This window comes from Pan troglodytes, chromosome 2 (assembly GCF_028858775.2).
Source record: "Pan troglodytes isolate AG18354 chromosome 2, NHGRI_mPanTro3-v2.0_pri, whole genome shotgun sequence".
NCBI classification, from domain to species: Eukaryota; Metazoa; Chordata; class Mammalia; order Primates; family Hominidae; genus Pan; species Pan troglodytes.
Window position 1 is genome coordinate 159,654,352 of NC_086015.1, and position 18,098 is coordinate 159,672,449.

Here is an 18,098-nt window from a genome sequence, read left to right on the forward strand (position 1 = left end):
CTTGCTAGTGAGTGGTGGAGTCAGAACTCCAGCCCAGGCCTCCTGATGTCCCCTTACTTACTTAGCCTTTCATTCTAGGCCTCACCAGCAAGAGGGTATCTTTATTCCATGCCCTTCAATTGGTAGAGAGTGCCAAGGGCAAGAAGCCAATTCTTCACCTCCATTACCTGTCTTTACATCCCAGCGCCATCATGGGCCTTCCCCTCAGGCCAGATTTCTAAGAATTTGGTTCTGTTTGTTTTGTTAAAGAAGGTTAAGGTAACTATGTAACTTGCCTCTCTTATTGAAATAACAATGCCCTCTCTACACCATCCCGTGATTGCCAGGGTGCAGGAGCATGTCTGCTGGATTTAAATCCCAGCTTTTACTCCACCACTTACTAGTTATTTAAACTTTGGGCATGTCATTTAACCTCTGGAAAATAGAGATGGCAGCAATTGAGTAAAAGAAGAAGAAAGGCAAGTCAGGGTGTAAAGAAAAGGATGGGCTGGATGCTGTGGCTCACGCCTGTAATACCACCACTTTGGGAGGCTGAGGTGGGCGGATCACAGGGTCAGTAGTTCAAGACCAACATGGCCAACATGGTGAAACCTCGTCTCTAATAAAAATACAAAAATTGGCTTGGCACGGTGGCACGCGCCTGTAATCCCAGCTACTCAGGAGGCTAAAGCAGGAGAATTGCTTGAACCTGGGAGGCGGAAGTTGCAGTGAGCCGAGATTGTGCCACTGCACTCAGGCCTGGGCGACAGAGCGAGACTCTGTCTCTGAAACAAAAACCAAAACAAAACACAAAGGAAAAGGATGAGATGCTACCAGTATGAGAAGAATATAAACTGTGGTTCTCAACCCTGACTGCAATTAGAGTTATCTGAGGATCTTTTAAAAATACTGATGCCAGGATTCCACTCCCAGAAATTCTGATTTCACTGGGGTCTGGTGAGGAATCAGGTCAGCAATACCATTTATATCCCCCCAGGATATTCAAATGCGCAGTTGTGGTTAAAAACCTCTTGTTGAAGATAGGAAAACAACCAACGTTCCACAAATGCTCTCTGGTTAGAGACACTTTCTTAGTAAGGGTGAGAATGCTTACTGATTGAACAAGCAATTATTACTCACTTACCCTGTGCCAGGCTCCAGTGCAATGGCTAAAATTTAAAATTTAAATTAAACTTAAACTTAGTCCCTGATCTCAGGACAGTTGCAGTCTAATGAGGAAGTCACAGCCAAAAATAAACTATGCGGTTACAATATAGTGTGGTCAATATGGTAATAGCAGTTAGTTCAAAATGGTAGGAGAAGAGTAAATGGAATGACTTCTTCTCCTTTCAAAGAAAAACCATAGAATCATGAAATAATAGAGATGAAGGAAGCTCAAGGTTCCTAATTTTGTGCATAAGGAAACAAGAAATCAAGAGATTGGAGGTTTCTCAGAGTCACAGAGTTAATGCAAGAGAACCTAAAAAATTCTAATGATGTAGCAAGACATACTTTAACTCACCAGGGGAAGTGCTAAGAAACTATGGCTTAGCAGCACTGGACTCTGAAGCTGGAGTTCTGGGTCCTGAAAAATAAGTAGAATTTGGACATAAAGGCATGGGGAAGGTTTAGATTTTCAGTGGAAGGCTCAGCCCATAGCTCAAAGGAGAACATGCTCACCAGGGTAATGACCTGGAGCTTAAGGATCTCAGGTGGTGACCAACAGCTTAGGGCTCCCTCCTCCACATCAACTCTAGTTTTGGGCTTACACCTATTTCTTGCTAGATATGCAATTTAGAGGGATGCTCCCACCTCCAGTTCCACTCCTCTTTGGGGGTTATACTATACAACTGAGACATTGAACATGTTAATTTTACCTGGTGTATTGCTTAATTTCAATGTGACCTAGGGTTTGAACCTCTTATCTTAAATTCCTTAGTGATGTAACAGATTAACACCTCAAAATAGATGAAATGTCTCTCAATTATGACTACATTTGGTCAGTCTTGACTATATTAAGCTGCAGTTCACATGTGCTCTGTTTACCAAACTTAAAATCATTAAATCTATATTGAAATGTGTTGAATTGGCTCTCCATTCTCCCCATACTCTGACCTTGGTGTTCTCCTAGAGGTTTCACCTTCTCTCACACCCTACACATCCTTTTACACCAGTAAATACTATTGCTTCCCCTTCAAAATTTATCCAAAATTCAACCACTCCTCGCCATCCTCACTACCACCACCTTGGACCAAACCACTGTCATGTCTCACCTGGATTATGGGAACAGCCTCCTAACTGGTCCCCCATGTTTCAGCCTCGCCTCTGCAGTCTATCCTTAGCACAATAGCAGAGTGTTCCTTTTAAAAGAAAGTCAGATTGTGTCACTTCTGTATTCAAAATTATTCACTAGCCTTTCCTAGGTCCTTCCTACGATTGACATGACATGATCTGGCCCCCATGAACCTCACCTTCTCTTCTCTGGCCACACTGGCTTCCTCCTTGTCCTTGCTCATGTTGAGCAAGCCCCTACCTCACTGCTCCCTGCAACTGGAACACTCTCCCTCCAGATAAGCGCCTGGTGAGCCCCTTCACTTTCTTTAGGTCTTTTCTTGAAAGCTCCTTTCTTAGTGAATCTTATCTGGCCACCCTATCTAAAATTTCAATACTGATTCCTAGACATTTCATATACTCTATCCCTGCTTTATAAAATTGATTCTCTAACATTCATCAGTCAACATTATGTATTTTATTTTACATTTTATTTATTTGTAAAATTAACATTTATAAACACTATATATTTAACTTTTTTTTTTATTCCTTTTTCTTTACCCATGTATCTGTTTCACGATGGGAGAAATAATTACCAGGTTTGTTCACTGTTGCTTCCCAATAAACTAAGTACAATACCTGGCACATGGTAGACTCAATAAATACTTGTTGAATGAAAAAGTGAGGAAATGTTAACTGTGGCATAATAAATATTAATATTATAATTGCATTTACATATTCTCTTCTTGATAGCTATAATAATATATTCAAACCATAGGGAGACCAACCTGCACTATAGAATTTTATAACCTTAAGATGATTTAGACCCAAATTAAGGGACATTCTACAGAATACTTGATGAGTACTTTTAAAAGTGTCTACATCATGAAAGACAGGGAAAGACTGAGGAACTGTCACGTATTGGAGTAGATTAAGAAAACATACAATTAAATGCAATGTTGGATGCTGCTTAAGATCCTGGAAGAGAAAAAAAGACAATGAAATTCCAAAAAGACCTATTATATTAGTACTGTACCCATGTTAATTCCCTGGTTTTGATAATTGCACTATGGTGATGTAAGATATTAAAATGATCTCATCTAAATGTCTAAATATCCTTTATACTCCAAGCAAGGCAGTCATTTAAATGGTAAACATGTTTTTTGAATGAATACGCAAGAAGTAATTACCCTGATAATCACCAAAAGATAATGATGTAACCAAGATAGATGTGTGTGGTGGGCAGTTTTCTTCTTTTTACCTTTCATCCATCATTTTTCTGTGCTATGGTAGATTTACTCCAAGGAACCTAACACAGGTTTTCAAAGCAAATATTCCTTGGTCCATAAAGGGGTTTAATCAGAAGACACAAAATAGTTCAAAGAGTTATCTTTATACTCTCCCTTCTTTTAAAAGGTTAGAAATAACAATTGTCAGTTTAGTAAAATCATCTTGTAAATAACATCCCACTAATTTGAGATTACACAGTGAAATAATTGTATGCCATTCTAGGTCTCAGGAAAGCATGTTCTCATTAGAGGGAGAAAAATGGTTAAGAAAACTGTCACAGAGGGTTTTTGAGAATCATATTAACTAACAAGTCACCTTAGTTCTTCTGGAGTGGAGCACAGTGGAAAATAAAATCATAGAAACAGAGTTCTTCTGTCTAGAAGGCTGTTGCCCCATTCCTCTCCAGCAGGAGGGGATGTGTCCTGTCTGTGAGAGGCAACTCCTCCTCAGGAGTAGAAAGTGGACCCCACCTACACTGGGCCACTTACCCATCTGCTTGCTGGAGGCATTTCAGCCAAGGAGAAAGACTTTCCCTTGGCCTTTTTCCACAAAGGGGCATAGCTGGGTGGGTACCCAGGGATAGGGAGAAACATTTCAATCATCTAGAGACTAGAAGAACTAAAGATTATTGATAAGCATTATTCATTTTTCTATAAGTCATAATAAAGATGTTTGTTTGGTAGGAAATTATCCCAAAATTTTAAAGATTAATAACAGTCAACAAGGCAATGTAATTCAATTTAACCAACACTTACTGACCATGTACTAAGAACCCACTTCTATTCTAGGGCTGTGGAGATGCAAAGACGAATGAAATAAAAGTGTAGCCCTCAGACAGCTTACTCTCTAGTAAAAGATATAAACTCTATAAACAAGTAGGTAGAAAACAAATGAGTAGCAAGTGTCGAAGGGCCAGGGAGGTAGTCATCATGAACAAAATAAGCTGAATATAAGAATGACAAACTCCAAGAAATGGAAGCAAACACTTTATTCTTATTAAATTATGGAATAGGTATGTAATAATGTAAATATAGATAATATTCATATGCTATTTTATATTAAATTTTAAAAACATTGAAAAAGGAAAACAATTATTGCTATATTTTTATTTCATAATTCATTACTGCTTTGACTTAGAATCAGAAACCTCACATCTTTTTTTCTGTACCAAAACATGTTTCAGGCCCTGTATTTTTCACTGTGATGTACAGAATGCAGCCTTAAACACTTAAGCCAGGAGGGTGGTTGGTTTTTTTCAGATAAATTTTGGAGTCGAGCCTAAACATAGGCTCTTCCTAACATGGATGGAATTACTACTGTAAATGGTTCTTATATCTAGAATCACCTCTTCCAAAATGTGTGTACAATCCTGGCTTTCAGCATTGTTCTACTTAGACTTCAAATAGACTTCAGTACCGTTTTTGCATTACAGTTTGATAACGTCTAATCATAGCCCAACATAGGTGCTATCAAAAAATAAGAAAGGTAAGCTAAATAATGTTATTTTATTTTCATAAAGTTTGAAGTCTGAGAACATTTTTAGAATTTGGTTTTCAATGGCATAGTTTTAGAGAATAAATTTTATGGTATCTTCATTTCTGGAAACTGATCTCAATGTAGGAAAGTAGATGAAATTATTCCTTTACAAATGAATTTCCCAAAAAGTTAACTTTATCTGGACGGAGAGAAGCTCACAAATGAAACATTTGTGCAATACTTGTGACTGTACCTATAGAAAAATAGTCAAAAAATATAGATAAGTTGTAGAGTCAGCAAAAAGCTCAGGACTTTGGGCTAATCTTCACTGCTAGGCAGAGATAGGGCTATCCCCTGTGATGACATTAACAGTTAAAAAAATCTCTTCTGCACCACAGTGCAAGTAAGCCAGCAAATTCATTAAGCAAATGTTGACCTGATTTTGCTCAGAGACATAGAAGAATAGCCAGTTAGTGGTATTAATTACTGAATCCATGGCTTCTCCCATTTTAGCTTTGTGCCCAAAGCAATTTCTGATGAATGAGGAAATTAATGGACTTGGGGATAGTGTACCTACAAAATAGTGCCACCTATGGGCTGTTACTTGACCGGCCTGACGTTAACTCCACACATCCTGAGAGCTCCATCTATAACACTTGGTGACTTTGACCAATGCATTCTACATCCAAATGGTCTGAGACCTTTTTCATAACACAGAGTCAGCCATTTCCTGATGTTTTGCCTTTCATGGGCTCCTGTTTCTGAAGTTCCTTGACCCCTTCAAAATTCTCACCACACCACAAATAAATATAGTTAACAGTGTGCTATTCTCTATATCTGTGTTCTCATTTGCTGCAAGAGAAAATGCCACCCATAAATTAACTTGTCCTGAAAGTTCTCAATCTTATTTTTAACATACCAAGCTACAAAGTTGCTCATTAGACTAACATTTACAAATGCCTGTTGAGGCTCTGGACACATAATTTCTGCAGCATTCAAAAGAGACTCTTTTATAAACTGTGTTGTCTGTAAAAAGGTTTTGATACCCAGGCAATTTTTTCACTTAATAAAGAACTGTATTTCACAGCAGCTCACTTATTTTATTCTCATTCAAAAACAAATGCTGCCATTTCTTCAGTCCATTAAATTTTCCAACACCCATCTTTTCTGTGTAGCAGTCAAGGCTGATTTTTTTTTCAATGGTGCCTTAAGATGTAATTTTTCTTTGCAAACATTCTTTGTTTGGATACTCTTCCCATCCACCCCCCCCCCCCAAAAAAAGTTATGCTCCTATTTTTTTCTTATAATAATTGTTTTTTAGGAGATGCACAAGTTCATTTTCCTCTTCTTTTTACAGTAAGAAAAATATCAGTAAACACATGGTGGTAAAAAGCTACTACTCTTTGATTTCAGTGCTGGGAATACAACAGGAAGATGTGGAGGCTTTAATTAACTGAGAGGGCACAGTCCTCTGATTTAGGGGCTGTCTACCTGGTGAGGACATCAGCTCTTTGCTGTCAAAGGCAGCTGGAAATCAAAACATTTCAAGAAAAATCTTCTAATTGTTTAAATGTCGGCAACTTATTCAAAATTTATTAAAATACCAAGTGGATCAACACCATTCTAGTCAAGCAAAACAAGGCGCCCTGTGGGCTGCCCATCTGCAACCTCTGGATACGTAGAGTATAAAAGTAAAACAATTTATACCCTACTTTTATTTTAGTCCCTGAGAAGTAAGAGAAAAGGTACAATTATATCAATATATTCCTATGGAATATGAAATCTAAGTGCCATAATTAATTTGGAAATGGTCTAATAAGGCAGTGTGGTGTGGTGAAAAGGATACCCTTCTTGAAGCCAGTCCGTTTGGGGAATCCTGGGTATTCCACTTATCGAGTTGGTTAATTTTCGATTCCTCATCTGGAAGTAAGCATAAAGTGATCTGGTAAGCTTCTTAGTATACTGTCTGGCATTTGGAAAGTGTTCCATAAATGGTAGCTAGGACTGTTATTACAAAATGCAAAATATGCGTTTTCGACCACATTTCTTTGTATGCCTCCCAAATATCACTTGTGCCCAGGCTCTACTGCTCTCACTCCTGCCGTCCTTCCCTGTGCTCCCACATTTCATCTCACGGCCTGATGGTGTAGGCCCCTGCTCATCAGCACTCTCTGGAGTTTCCCACCTCCTTTCCTGGCCCGTGCTCTTGCCTCTCCCTAGAATGTCTGTCCCTTTCTTCTTCGTTCAGTTAACCCCTGTGAGACTCGACCTAGCTGTTACCTCTTCTAGAAAGTCTTCCTAGAATGCCACCACCCTCCAATCTAAATAGAGCACTCCCTTTTATCTGCCTTATGTTCACCTCAGTCATAGCATTTGTCAAATGGTCTTATAAACCGTGAGCTCCTGCGAGACAGGAACTGGGCCAATCATCTCACTGTCCCTTACATGTGAGTGCAATGTTTTTATGTGGCATGTAATTAGGAATCAAAAGAATTCATTCCCTCCTTTAGGAAGGGAAAAGGAAGGGAATAAATCCTCCTTTTAGGAGGATCTATCCATAAACGATGGAATGAATAAATGAGGTACCTGGAGACCGGCATAGCAAGTGCCCACTCCACTTCAGCTTCCCTTCTGCTTTACAAAGTTTCAAACGTCTTTGGCTGCTGAGTGTGCATCTCTCCCCTTGCCTTCCCAAACCTTACTCCTGCTGCTGTCTCCACTCTCACCCAAACCAATGGAAATTTCCATTCTGGAATGGCAGGTTATGACAGAGAAGGCACATAAGTGTCACCTCCTGAGTCTTGTAAGTGGGCACTGGAAAGACCTCTAAGAGGGTTTCTTTTGAAAAGTAATAATGAATAAAAAATACAGCCACTATTTGGAGGCAAAGAAGGGGAGAACCATAACCATAACCCAAGGTCTTACCTTCACTTTCAGAACATGTGGATTCTTAGCTCAGTGGGAGCAAGAATGGATCTTGTACACTAGCATCCATGGTCCTATAGCAGAAGGGAAAGCATCTTCTAGGACAGGGCTTCCAATAGTATGTACGGTGGCTTTCAGTAAAGAAACAGCATCCCTTTCTCCAGAGGGATACAGACCCCTTCTGGAATACTTAGTGAGAAGAAGACAGACTAGACCAACTAGACCACAGCCCACATGTGCCCCTCATCCAGATACCACACAACCTATTGAGGTAGTCCCAAAGTAAGAATTTCCCTTATTACGCACAATATTAGAAAAATGATGATGAATAATATGCAAATATTTATTCTTTTCTAGGAACATGGGTGACGTTTGGAGGTCAAATTTCAGATGAGGTAAGTTACCTTTGGCCTCTATTATGCTAATGAAAGAAAATGCAGAGAGAGCTGTATAGCAGGAGTCCTCTTCCTGGGACCCTGACACTCTACAGGGATAAGGTTTAATTCACAGGAAATGGTAAAATTGACTCAGAGATTATTGTTGATTTTATTTTTCCTGTTGCATTTTTTACATTTAGACTATTAATAGCCCTTGAAGCTGTACATTATATATGCAGGTTGAACAGTCAGAGAATGAAACAGTTTGGAATAAACATTAGTCACTTTATGAAAAGATTGTATTGCTGTGATGTTGTTTTGCTTTATTTGTTTGTTTACTTTTAGCTGCAACTAGGATGACTAATTGGTCTCAGTTTGCACAGAAGTTTCTCAATTATGGTATTGGAAGCCCACGTTGCAGAAACTCTCTCAGTCCTGGGAAAACTGCACAGTTGGTCACCTGGCTTGGGCGACTTAATCTAACCTCTCTGAGCCTCAGTCCATCCTATATAAAATGAGATGCTAATGCTAACCTTGATGGTGGTCTGTTGAAAGGATTAACACATCATGCTTATCAGATGTTTATATAGTCCTCTGACTAGTAGGTAGCAGACACTCAATAAATGGCAGCCATGGTAATTATATTTACAATAAAATTCCTTTAGATCATCATTTGCACAGTCAAAACAGTGCTTACCAAAGTGATATTTTTATCATTTCCTTTAAGGAATACCTTCATGGCATAAGTGAGGTATGCAGGCATTGAGCACTAAGAACTCCCCCTGAGGGCAATGCCCTGAGTCCCTCTGATCCTTCCGTGTCTACCTGCAAGAAGAGTCAGGGATAGTGTCTCTGAGTGGGTGCACTGAGTGGGATCCAGTCCCACTCTACCATTGACCGACCTGGTTTACTAACATTTATGTGTACTAATGGTGGCCACATCAATAAAATGCTCTAACCCTCTAATCAGCAGGATGGTGGTTAAGATTAATGAGATGATGCCTGTAAAGTGCTTAGTGGGGTACCTGGCCCAGAATAAGCCCTTTACAAAGGTAGTTCTTACTATCATTCCTAACGAGACACTTGGGAAACAGGGGCTTTTCTCCACAGCTCCCCAAATCACCAGTGTTATTTAGCAGATCTGAGAGAGAAGTCTTAACTGTATATTCTTGTCTGTCCTAATGCCTGTTCCCTGTATTGGGCACATGTCACCTTTTAAGGCTTGTCTCATGGGGGCTCCCCAGGGATGCAGACTTTAAGCTAGAGAGTAGCATGCAGGACAGTTATTAGGAAGTGTTCTCAGGATCAGCACAGGGCAGGGAAGAAAGCAGCACTGGGCAGACAGAGAACTTGGGTCATGATGCAGCCTCAACAATGACCTCAGCCAACTCCATGGGGATCTCCAAAGCTGAGATGGTTCTGCAGAGTTGTCTCAGTTTGGGACAACATAAAGGACTGGGCCTTTATGTCCTTTTACTGACCAGTCATTGGACCAGAGGCTGATCAGGAAGCAGGTCTGACCTTGGGCTAGGTGACTCTCTCTAGCCAACTGCAATTTCCAGAGAGGGCTGACAGAGGAAGGCCATTTGATGGCAGCATTCCTAGCAGCTCAGGGAATAAGTCCCTCAGTTCCAAAGGAGAACCTGAGGGCACATCCCAGAGTTTACTACAGGACTCTGTCTGACTGGCACCAGGAAGGGGTGTATGGAGGAGGCACAAAGGGAAAGCCACAGAAAGCAGAGCACAGGCTATGGACTTGAAGTCTCATACAAAATAGGTGGCAAGCAGGGAGGGAGGCCTACAGTTAGTAATCCACTGTATCCAGCACATATATAACCTACTACTGATGGTGCTTGGAAGGGAAAAAGACAAAAATATCTTCCCTTTCTGAGCAGAGGGGCCAAGTAAAGTACATTATTTCCCCCTAGTCTTCACTCTCCTCTTCACAGTGTCTGCTCTCTGCTGCAATGAGCCAAGCTTGCCCGGGTCGTAGTGTGAAGGGCTGACCTCTGAGATGAATAATTTCAAAATTTCAAGTCTAAAAACTACGATAAAGCTGTCATGAATGGCTGCTGAAGCACTCACCTCAGATGCAGACCAGGAAAATAGCTATTGTACTTCCAGAGAGCATCTGTGGCCTTCCCTGGGTCCCTGAAGAGAGAATACCAGCAAAGAGAAGAAGGGAGACACAGCCAGATTCAGTCTCACCCATCACAGAATTCTTTGAGCTCAATGCTTTCCGTGTAGCAAAAATGCGGACCAATAGCAATGAGTTCACCTACCTCGATTTTCCTGCTTTCTCTCTGGCGTCAAATAATCTCAACACAAAGTACATGCAAATATGGAATACTAGGGCTGGCCACACCACAGTGTGCTGAGTTAATTGTTGATAATTACATGACTGTCAACACTTTCTCAGGAGGTGGGGATGTCCCCATCACTGGGAGAGTTCATTTATTGAATTACCATTTGGCAGGGATATTATCAAAAGGATACAAACACCAAACTCTTTAAGGTGCCTCTCAAAGATGATTTGGCTTCATCAAAAAATAAAGATAGATGTTACTGATATGAATAATTATTTACTTAAAATAATGATGAGAGCATATTAGCATCTTATAGCACTTAATTTTCGGAGTTTTATTTACATTTTTTTTATCTGTAAGGTAGTTAAGGTACCTTTAACTGTAGGTAACAAAAACCCAACTCAAATCAGGTTAACCCATAAAAGAAAAATTATTATGACTTTTACACTAGAAGTGTAGATGAAGAGCAAACTTCAGGGCTGCCTCAGTCAGTGACTCCCAGTCTGCTTCCCAGCGAGTCTCTGGCCGTGTGGGTCTTTGTGTATCAACTGCTTAAGAAAGGCAGCTGCCGGAAACCTAGGCCTCAATTAGAACAGTGACTCCAGGGAAAGGGTGTTGCTCCTAGAAACTCAGTAGGAACAAAGAATAATGTTCCTAGAAGTCTCCAGCAAACTTCTCCTCATATCTCATTGGCCGGGGTGTGTCACATGACCCTTCCTGAGCAACTCACTCGTAGGCCCCCCAGGCCCCCGCTGGAGGGAGGTGAAGTCGCTTTGCCTGAGGCCTCTGGGCTTCATGCAGGAGGAGGAGATCCCTGAACAAAATCAATCCCATTTTGCAAACAAGGAAGCTGAATCTACAGAGAGGTCAGATGATTTGCCTACGTTTATTTTTCTAGTAAGTAGGACCCTCAAGGCCAGAAATCACTTTTCAGACTTAGTTGGTGATGTTTTTCATTATTTCACATTCAGGCCTTCAAGTTCAATGATTGGGAAACATCTCTGTCATCATTTAGTTTAAATCTTCATCCAGAATTCTCCATCTTATCTTAAAAAAACTCTCTAGATAAGATTTGTGTACATATCCAATAATATACCAGTATGTCATATGACATACACAGGCTAATATAAAATAGAAGCACAATAATTTTTAAAACATAGGACAGTCATAACAGGAAAAACTTGTCTTAACTTTTAATCTCCAGTTAGGATATAATTTAAAAATTGTAGGAATATAAGATAAATGTTTTAATGGTAGTAAATTAAAAGCAGTAATAGCATACTATTATGCTAAAGAATCTGGATGGACTCCATTTTGCTAGCTTAACATTTTTCTTGGTAGGCTAATTTTTAAAGCAACAGAAAAATAGTTTATTTTGGAAATGCGGATGAAGCAACTTTAGCCTGCCATCAAAACATAATGGAAAAATCAATTAAAATTATTTGTGAGGTGTGTAATTTTTCAAATGACTAGTAAGTCAATCGGCAAAATGAAAAAATGGCCCTTCTCCACTGCTGTTTATGGCTATCCCTCTCTGGCTATTCCTTAAGCTGTGTATAGCTATTCTGTACTCTTCTGTCATACTCACCACTTGCGTTCAGCAGCACAAAGCAAGGAACAAGGAGCTTTGAGGTCTGTTTGCAGGCGGAACAGTGAGGAGCTGGGTTCCTGGTGAGTCAGAGTCACGCTGCCCCCTCTCTGTGTTGATTCAATGGCTGCTCTACAATGGTGCCTGAGATTTTGCTGAGCTGTGGGTGGCAGGAGTTTTACAACAGTCACAGCTCTGTCTCAGCCTCAAGGAAAAAGTCACAAGCTTTCAGGTCAGGAGTCACCCAGCTGCCAAAAGTTATTGGCTTGGAGAAAGGAGTTGAGGAATGGAGTCACACAGTGATACAAATGGCCCGCTTTGTCAGAAAGATTAAGATGCCGTAGAGAATGTTGTCAAACCAGCTCTTCCCAGCCGAGTGAGAAACACAAATCTATCCACTTTGGGGAGGCTAAATCCCAGCCTTCAAGTAACCCCTCAGTGCCCTATGTCTGAAGGAAAGAATACTTCTGTCCTGTGGATACTGGCTGAGACTTCTTTCTTTCCCTCTCTTCACTAAAACTAAGAAAAATAAGGAGTGGTTAGTGAGAGGTCAGTGTTCCTAAAGACCAGTAGAGGACTCAAAGTTGCTTCCAGGTTTGGAAAGCATTTGGCTTTTCTGAGTGACCTTTCTCTCCCCTTGCAGGTTGCTGAACGGCTGATGACCATCGCCTATGAAAGTGGTGTTAACCTCTTTGATACTGCCGAAGTCTATGCTGCTGGAAAGTAAGTCAGTACCTGTTTATGTCACTCAAATGGCATCTGTAGCACCAAAAGAATCAGCCCAGACCATTTCCAGCATGTTGGTGAAAAGGTTCTGTCCTTTCTCCACGTGTTGGCGGCTTTGCTCTGTTCTGCCCTCTACCACCATTACTAGAATTGGGGATATTGACTGTCTCTGGCACTCTCTGCTCACCCAAACCTTCCTGCTTCTGGACCCTGTATGAAGAATGGGCTGAAGGGGTATATGACCAGGAAGCAATTGCCATGTCTATGTGAGGGGCAGCAGAGTCTGATGCCAGAGTAGTGGCAGAGGAGATTGAGAAGTATTAGTTGAATACATGAGTGACCAAATGAATGAACAGATTCCAAAATGGTTGCTCAAAAGTTAGTCTTTTTATTTCATAACCATATCTCATAGTTTTTCAGCCCCTGAGGAACTGGGACATCCTCCTTGCAGGGAAACAGGAGCTCTCACTGTTGACCTGCCTGTCCCTACACTAGCATTACAGAAAGATTAGACGTCAAAGTCAGGATCCCCCAAGATGCCAAAGAATCTATCATCTTTTGTAAGAGGGGATCTCAGAGCCAGAGCCCATTCTGAGGACAGGAAGGGCTGCAGAGAGACCTCGCTTCTTTTGTGAAAGGAGTCACATCCAACTGCAACCTTCCTTTGAACCCAAGGCAGATTTGGAGCCCTAAGACAGGGCTTGTTAAACCAGAACACATAGGAAATGTGCCAGGCCAGGCCTCAAGGTTCAGGCCATCCAAGTCCCAGCCTAACCAGCACATTTCAGAATAGATCTGGGGTTCCCTGGCCTCCTACTGGGAACATGGATGTCCAGCTCTCAGAACCAAGGAAACTAAATAGCTGCCCAGCTGTTTGAACAGCTCTGCAATTTTCTAACTGAACTGTGAGGTATAATCACCTGCAGGCCTAATTCACCTCCTTCCAGGTTAGAATTACAATCAAATTGCTGGATTTGCTGAATCAGGATGATCAGTGGATGGTCCCAGTGCATTTTCCTTGCACGAGTTTCCTCCTTTTCAAGAAGAGGTCTATGTTTAAGGACCATCAAGGAGGTTCAGAGCTCACATTCTTGATGCTTTCTGTTGAATCCAAGGAGAGAAAGTAAAGGTTATACGGTCTTGCTCCTTTCTGCCTTCTACCCCTTTCCATTGTTTTCTTCTTGTGGAATCCTGCTTAGTACCAAATGGCACTAAGGTAGAAAAAGGGAGAAGTAAGTAGCAAGTCTGTTAGAGTCCTGTTTGTATTACTCCTGTGAGGATAATCGCTCTGATTAATTATTGATTGTCGGTCTATAATTGAGATAGGTTTCCACTGTGAAATGCAAGGTTGCAAAAGGTAAAGGAGAGATAGGGAAAAACAAAAGCAACACCAATGTAAGACTCAATGCTTGTCTCTTTGGGGCATGCTCCACAGCTAACCCGCATCATGGCTTATTGCAAGCTATACACTCTAACAAAGACAGAACTCTCAGTTAAGACCAATAATGACTAGCCATGACTCCCATCCATAGCATCCTAATGGACAAGGTGCTAATTCCACTGATCTCCCATTCACTAAGCCTCTGAGACCCCAGCTGCTTCTGACAATGTTGGTCTTACTGGGAGGGACATAGAACATTTGTCTCCTCAATCGGGTCCCAGCCTGGGTAGGTGGAAGAGGAGAGGATGGTGGATGCCTTCAGTATGCCTCTGCAACCCAGCCTTAGGGGCAGGAAGGACACTTCGTTATGTCTTCCTCTGTTTTGCTCCTATGACAAAGTTTGTCACTGGAACCTAAGATGTTCTGTACGTGAGTGTTCTCTATGTGGGACATCTAAACCCACACATCGGTTCTCAGTTTATACCTGGGAGCAAATATTTTTTATCTAAACAATGTGAGATGTCATTGTTCTCCATAGTCACAGTTGAATTGCTTCACAGCAATTAGAAGGAAAACTGACTCCCTTTGGACACCACCAAGCTGGACATTTATATATGGGATCATTGGTTCAAAAACACCAAACTGCAAAATGACTGCTGCTGCTTAGTATCAGGACTGCAGGCGGTCTCTTGCCAGCGTGTCAGGATTTGGCAGGTGCTTCTGGAATGCTCCAGAGCAGGATTCTGCAGGCACAAGCAGAAACAGCGGAAACTGTGCTACCAGCCGAGAGCGGCTTCTATTTTCGGGATATGTAGGCACTGAGAGTTCAAACAAGGAATGGTTCTTGTGTTCTGGATTGACTCTTGCTTTTCCAGGACACTGCATCCTAAGACATTATCTGTTTCCCCTTCCAGGGCTGAAGTGATTCTGGGGAGCATCATCAAGAAGAAAGGCTGGAGGTATTGCATTCGCCATAATTATTTGTTTTTAAAAAGGTATTATTTTGCACCAGAGAAGGAAAAATAAAATTATATGACACCTGACCAAAAGGCTGTCAAAAAAAATCAACTGTTTTTAAAGCAATGATTTATAGTGGCTTGAAAATAAATGCCGGCAAGTTCACTTCTGGAGCTTCAAAAATTACTGACTAGTCATTGATCACAATGAATTACCAAAGAGTTGAGCAGAGAAGGGGGGGGGATGTTCATGAAATATTTGTGCATAAAAAAGTGACAATTTCATGGCTTCTGACTGCCATTTGTGCTAATCTCTTGCACGAAGTAACTTGACAAGAAGCTGATTATCCCCCCACACACATGCATTTATGTTTGCTGTTTATTTTATTAACTCTGGATGCAAAGGAATGATGAAACAAGAAGACTTTGGGATAAATACCCCAAAGCTTTCTTATCTGAAGACATTTAGTCAGCATCTCTCCTGTGTGCCCAGGAACCCTATTATCTGGCTATTCAGAACAATGCTTCATCTGCTATCCTTGAGAAACATAAGGGGCTGTGCTTACATGTCCCTTTCCAACACCTCCTGTAGCCAAAGATACTGGTAATAAGGGAAGCTATAACATCTATGGGCAGTGGGGAGGTAATACTTCCCCATTTCACTATAGATTTCAGCCCCAACAGCCACTACTTCCCCAGCACGAGTACAGAATTAAGCAAAGCCCAGCAAAGATTACTGGACAAGTTTGGGGTCCTCCTCTGCCCTGGCATAATATCTGCTGATTACCAAATAAATGACAGTGTAATCATATTAGTGAAGACAACTGTGGAAAGAGCTGTGTACTCATGCTTCAACACTTAGCATGTATTTTCTAAAATTTAGTCTAGAGAAAATGGACATTCTCAAAGAGTTCAAGAGTGGTTTTATTATGCTTTTGCACACATGATTTAAACTCTCTCTAGGAAGCAAAACTAAGAAGGTGAAACAGACCCATGTATTTTTAGGGCTGCTTACTCCCCACTCTGAGATAAACTTTTGGTAGGAATAGAGGGCCCTGTGGAAACAGAAAACCAAACATTTATAGAGATATGAACAAATAAACTTTGATGACCTACTTTCTCCTTCTCCCTCTCCCCCATCCCAGGGAACTGTAAGGATGTTAATAGAAAACTATATTCCACCTTATATATGGAAAAACATTCATGTTCCCACTCAGTCCTTCACCTCGCCTGAGTTACTTTCCCACTCAGAGTATTGGTTTACCCATCACTGCCTAAATAGGGACTGTGTCCATTCCCTATGGTTGCTGCAACAAAGGACCAGAAACTGGGTAACTTAAAATAACAGAAATTTATTCTTGCATGTTTCTGGAGGCCAGAAATCCAAAATCAAGGTTTGACTTTAAGGTTGGCAGGGCCATGCTCCCTCTGACATTCTGGGTAAAGTTCTTCCTTTCTTCCTCTTAGCTTCCAGTGGTTGCCAGCCATCCTGGGCATTCCTTGACCTGCAGCTGCAGCACTTTAACTCTTCTCTCATGTGTCTAAGTGTCTTCTGATAAAGACACCAGTCATATTGGATTACGGGCCTCCTCTACCTATTAACTAATTATATCTGCAGTGATCCTATTTCCAAATAAGCTCACATTCTGAGGTTCTGCGGGTTAGGACTTTAACATATCTTTTTGGGGTACACACTTCAATTATAACAGAAACCTTGGAGATAATTCCACTAATAGTACAGTGAGGTCTGCAACAAGGCGTAGGCTGCTGGAGTACATCTAAGGAAGGAGGAAAAGTATCGGTGCAGTAGCTCTTTTCTTTCTTAACACCCAGAGAACATTAAATTATCACTCTCCATAGCTGCAGAACCTATTTTATATACCTTTTGTAGAAAATAGATCACCATGCATTTTCCACAAACTGCCTTTCATTCTTGCAAATAAAAACTCAAGCTATTATTATACTCCATAATGTTTATATCAGTTCACAGTTGCCCCCGTGAGACTGGTGAAAAGATAAACCATATCATCATAGCTTTGAGCCTATAAAAGCTGTTTCAACTAGCACACTTGACTTCTGGTCCTGGCGCTACCACTTGCTAGCTGTGTTATCCAGGACAAGTTATTACACTTCTCTGATTCTCAATTTACCCACCTGTAAAATGGACAGCATAACAGTTCATGAAGTGTCATGCTGACAGAGTGAGATAAGGTATGCAAAAGCATTTTGAAGTCTGTGCTGTATCACTGTAAAATACATTATCATTCTCTACCCACTCAGAACAGTTGCTCTAATAGCCTCTGTGGGAGTCAGTGACAATTTGCCAGGCTGCTGTCTGCTCTTGCTCTTTGAACATATATGTTAGTGTGCATATCCATATAGGCCAAATATTTTACAGGAAGCCTAACTTTGAAAAACTAAGTCTGTGGCAGTGTTTGTATAGAATATGCAGCTTTGAATAATCAAAAGGACTGCATTCATTTTTTATAATATTCCATCCAGCTTTTTGTTGAAGGTTGAAAGTGCTAAAGGAGACCGGGCTCCCCTGTGGCAGATTGCTATTATAATAGGTATCATGAGGTTGATGTATTAACCTGGAAAGTACATCAGCCCTTTCAGGTTGTGTTATCTCCAGGTACATGTATTTATCGACCTTCCATTATAGTGATTCAAATTACTTTTGGGGGGATTAACTTCAGTGGGATGGGGCTGCTAACATTTTCAACAAATTTTTCTTGTTGCAACCAAGTTGTCAGAGTTGTCACCATCATTCCCCATTGGTTATCACTAATCATACTAGGTTTTTATACCTGAGAGCCCTGA

General features: G+C 40.9%; 1 protein-coding gene across 3 annotated transcripts in view; it reads left to right on the top strand.

Annotated features, from left to right (window-relative positions):
- KCNAB1 (potassium voltage-gated channel subfamily A regulatory beta subunit 1) overlaps nt 1-18,098 on the top strand; it is a 416,871-nt gene that overhangs the window by 322,950 nt on the left and 75,823 nt on the right. For all 3 annotated transcript variants that reach the window (XM_016942215.4, XM_016942216.4, XM_016942217.4), the window contains exons 3-5: nt 8,299-8,336; nt 12,856-12,935; nt 15,234-15,278. In XM_016942215.4, the coding sequence (XP_016797704.1) occupies nt 8,299-8,336; nt 12,856-12,935; nt 15,234-15,278 (163 nt within the window). The remainder of the gene's footprint in view (nt 1-8,298; nt 8,337-12,855; nt 12,936-15,233; nt 15,279-18,098) is intronic.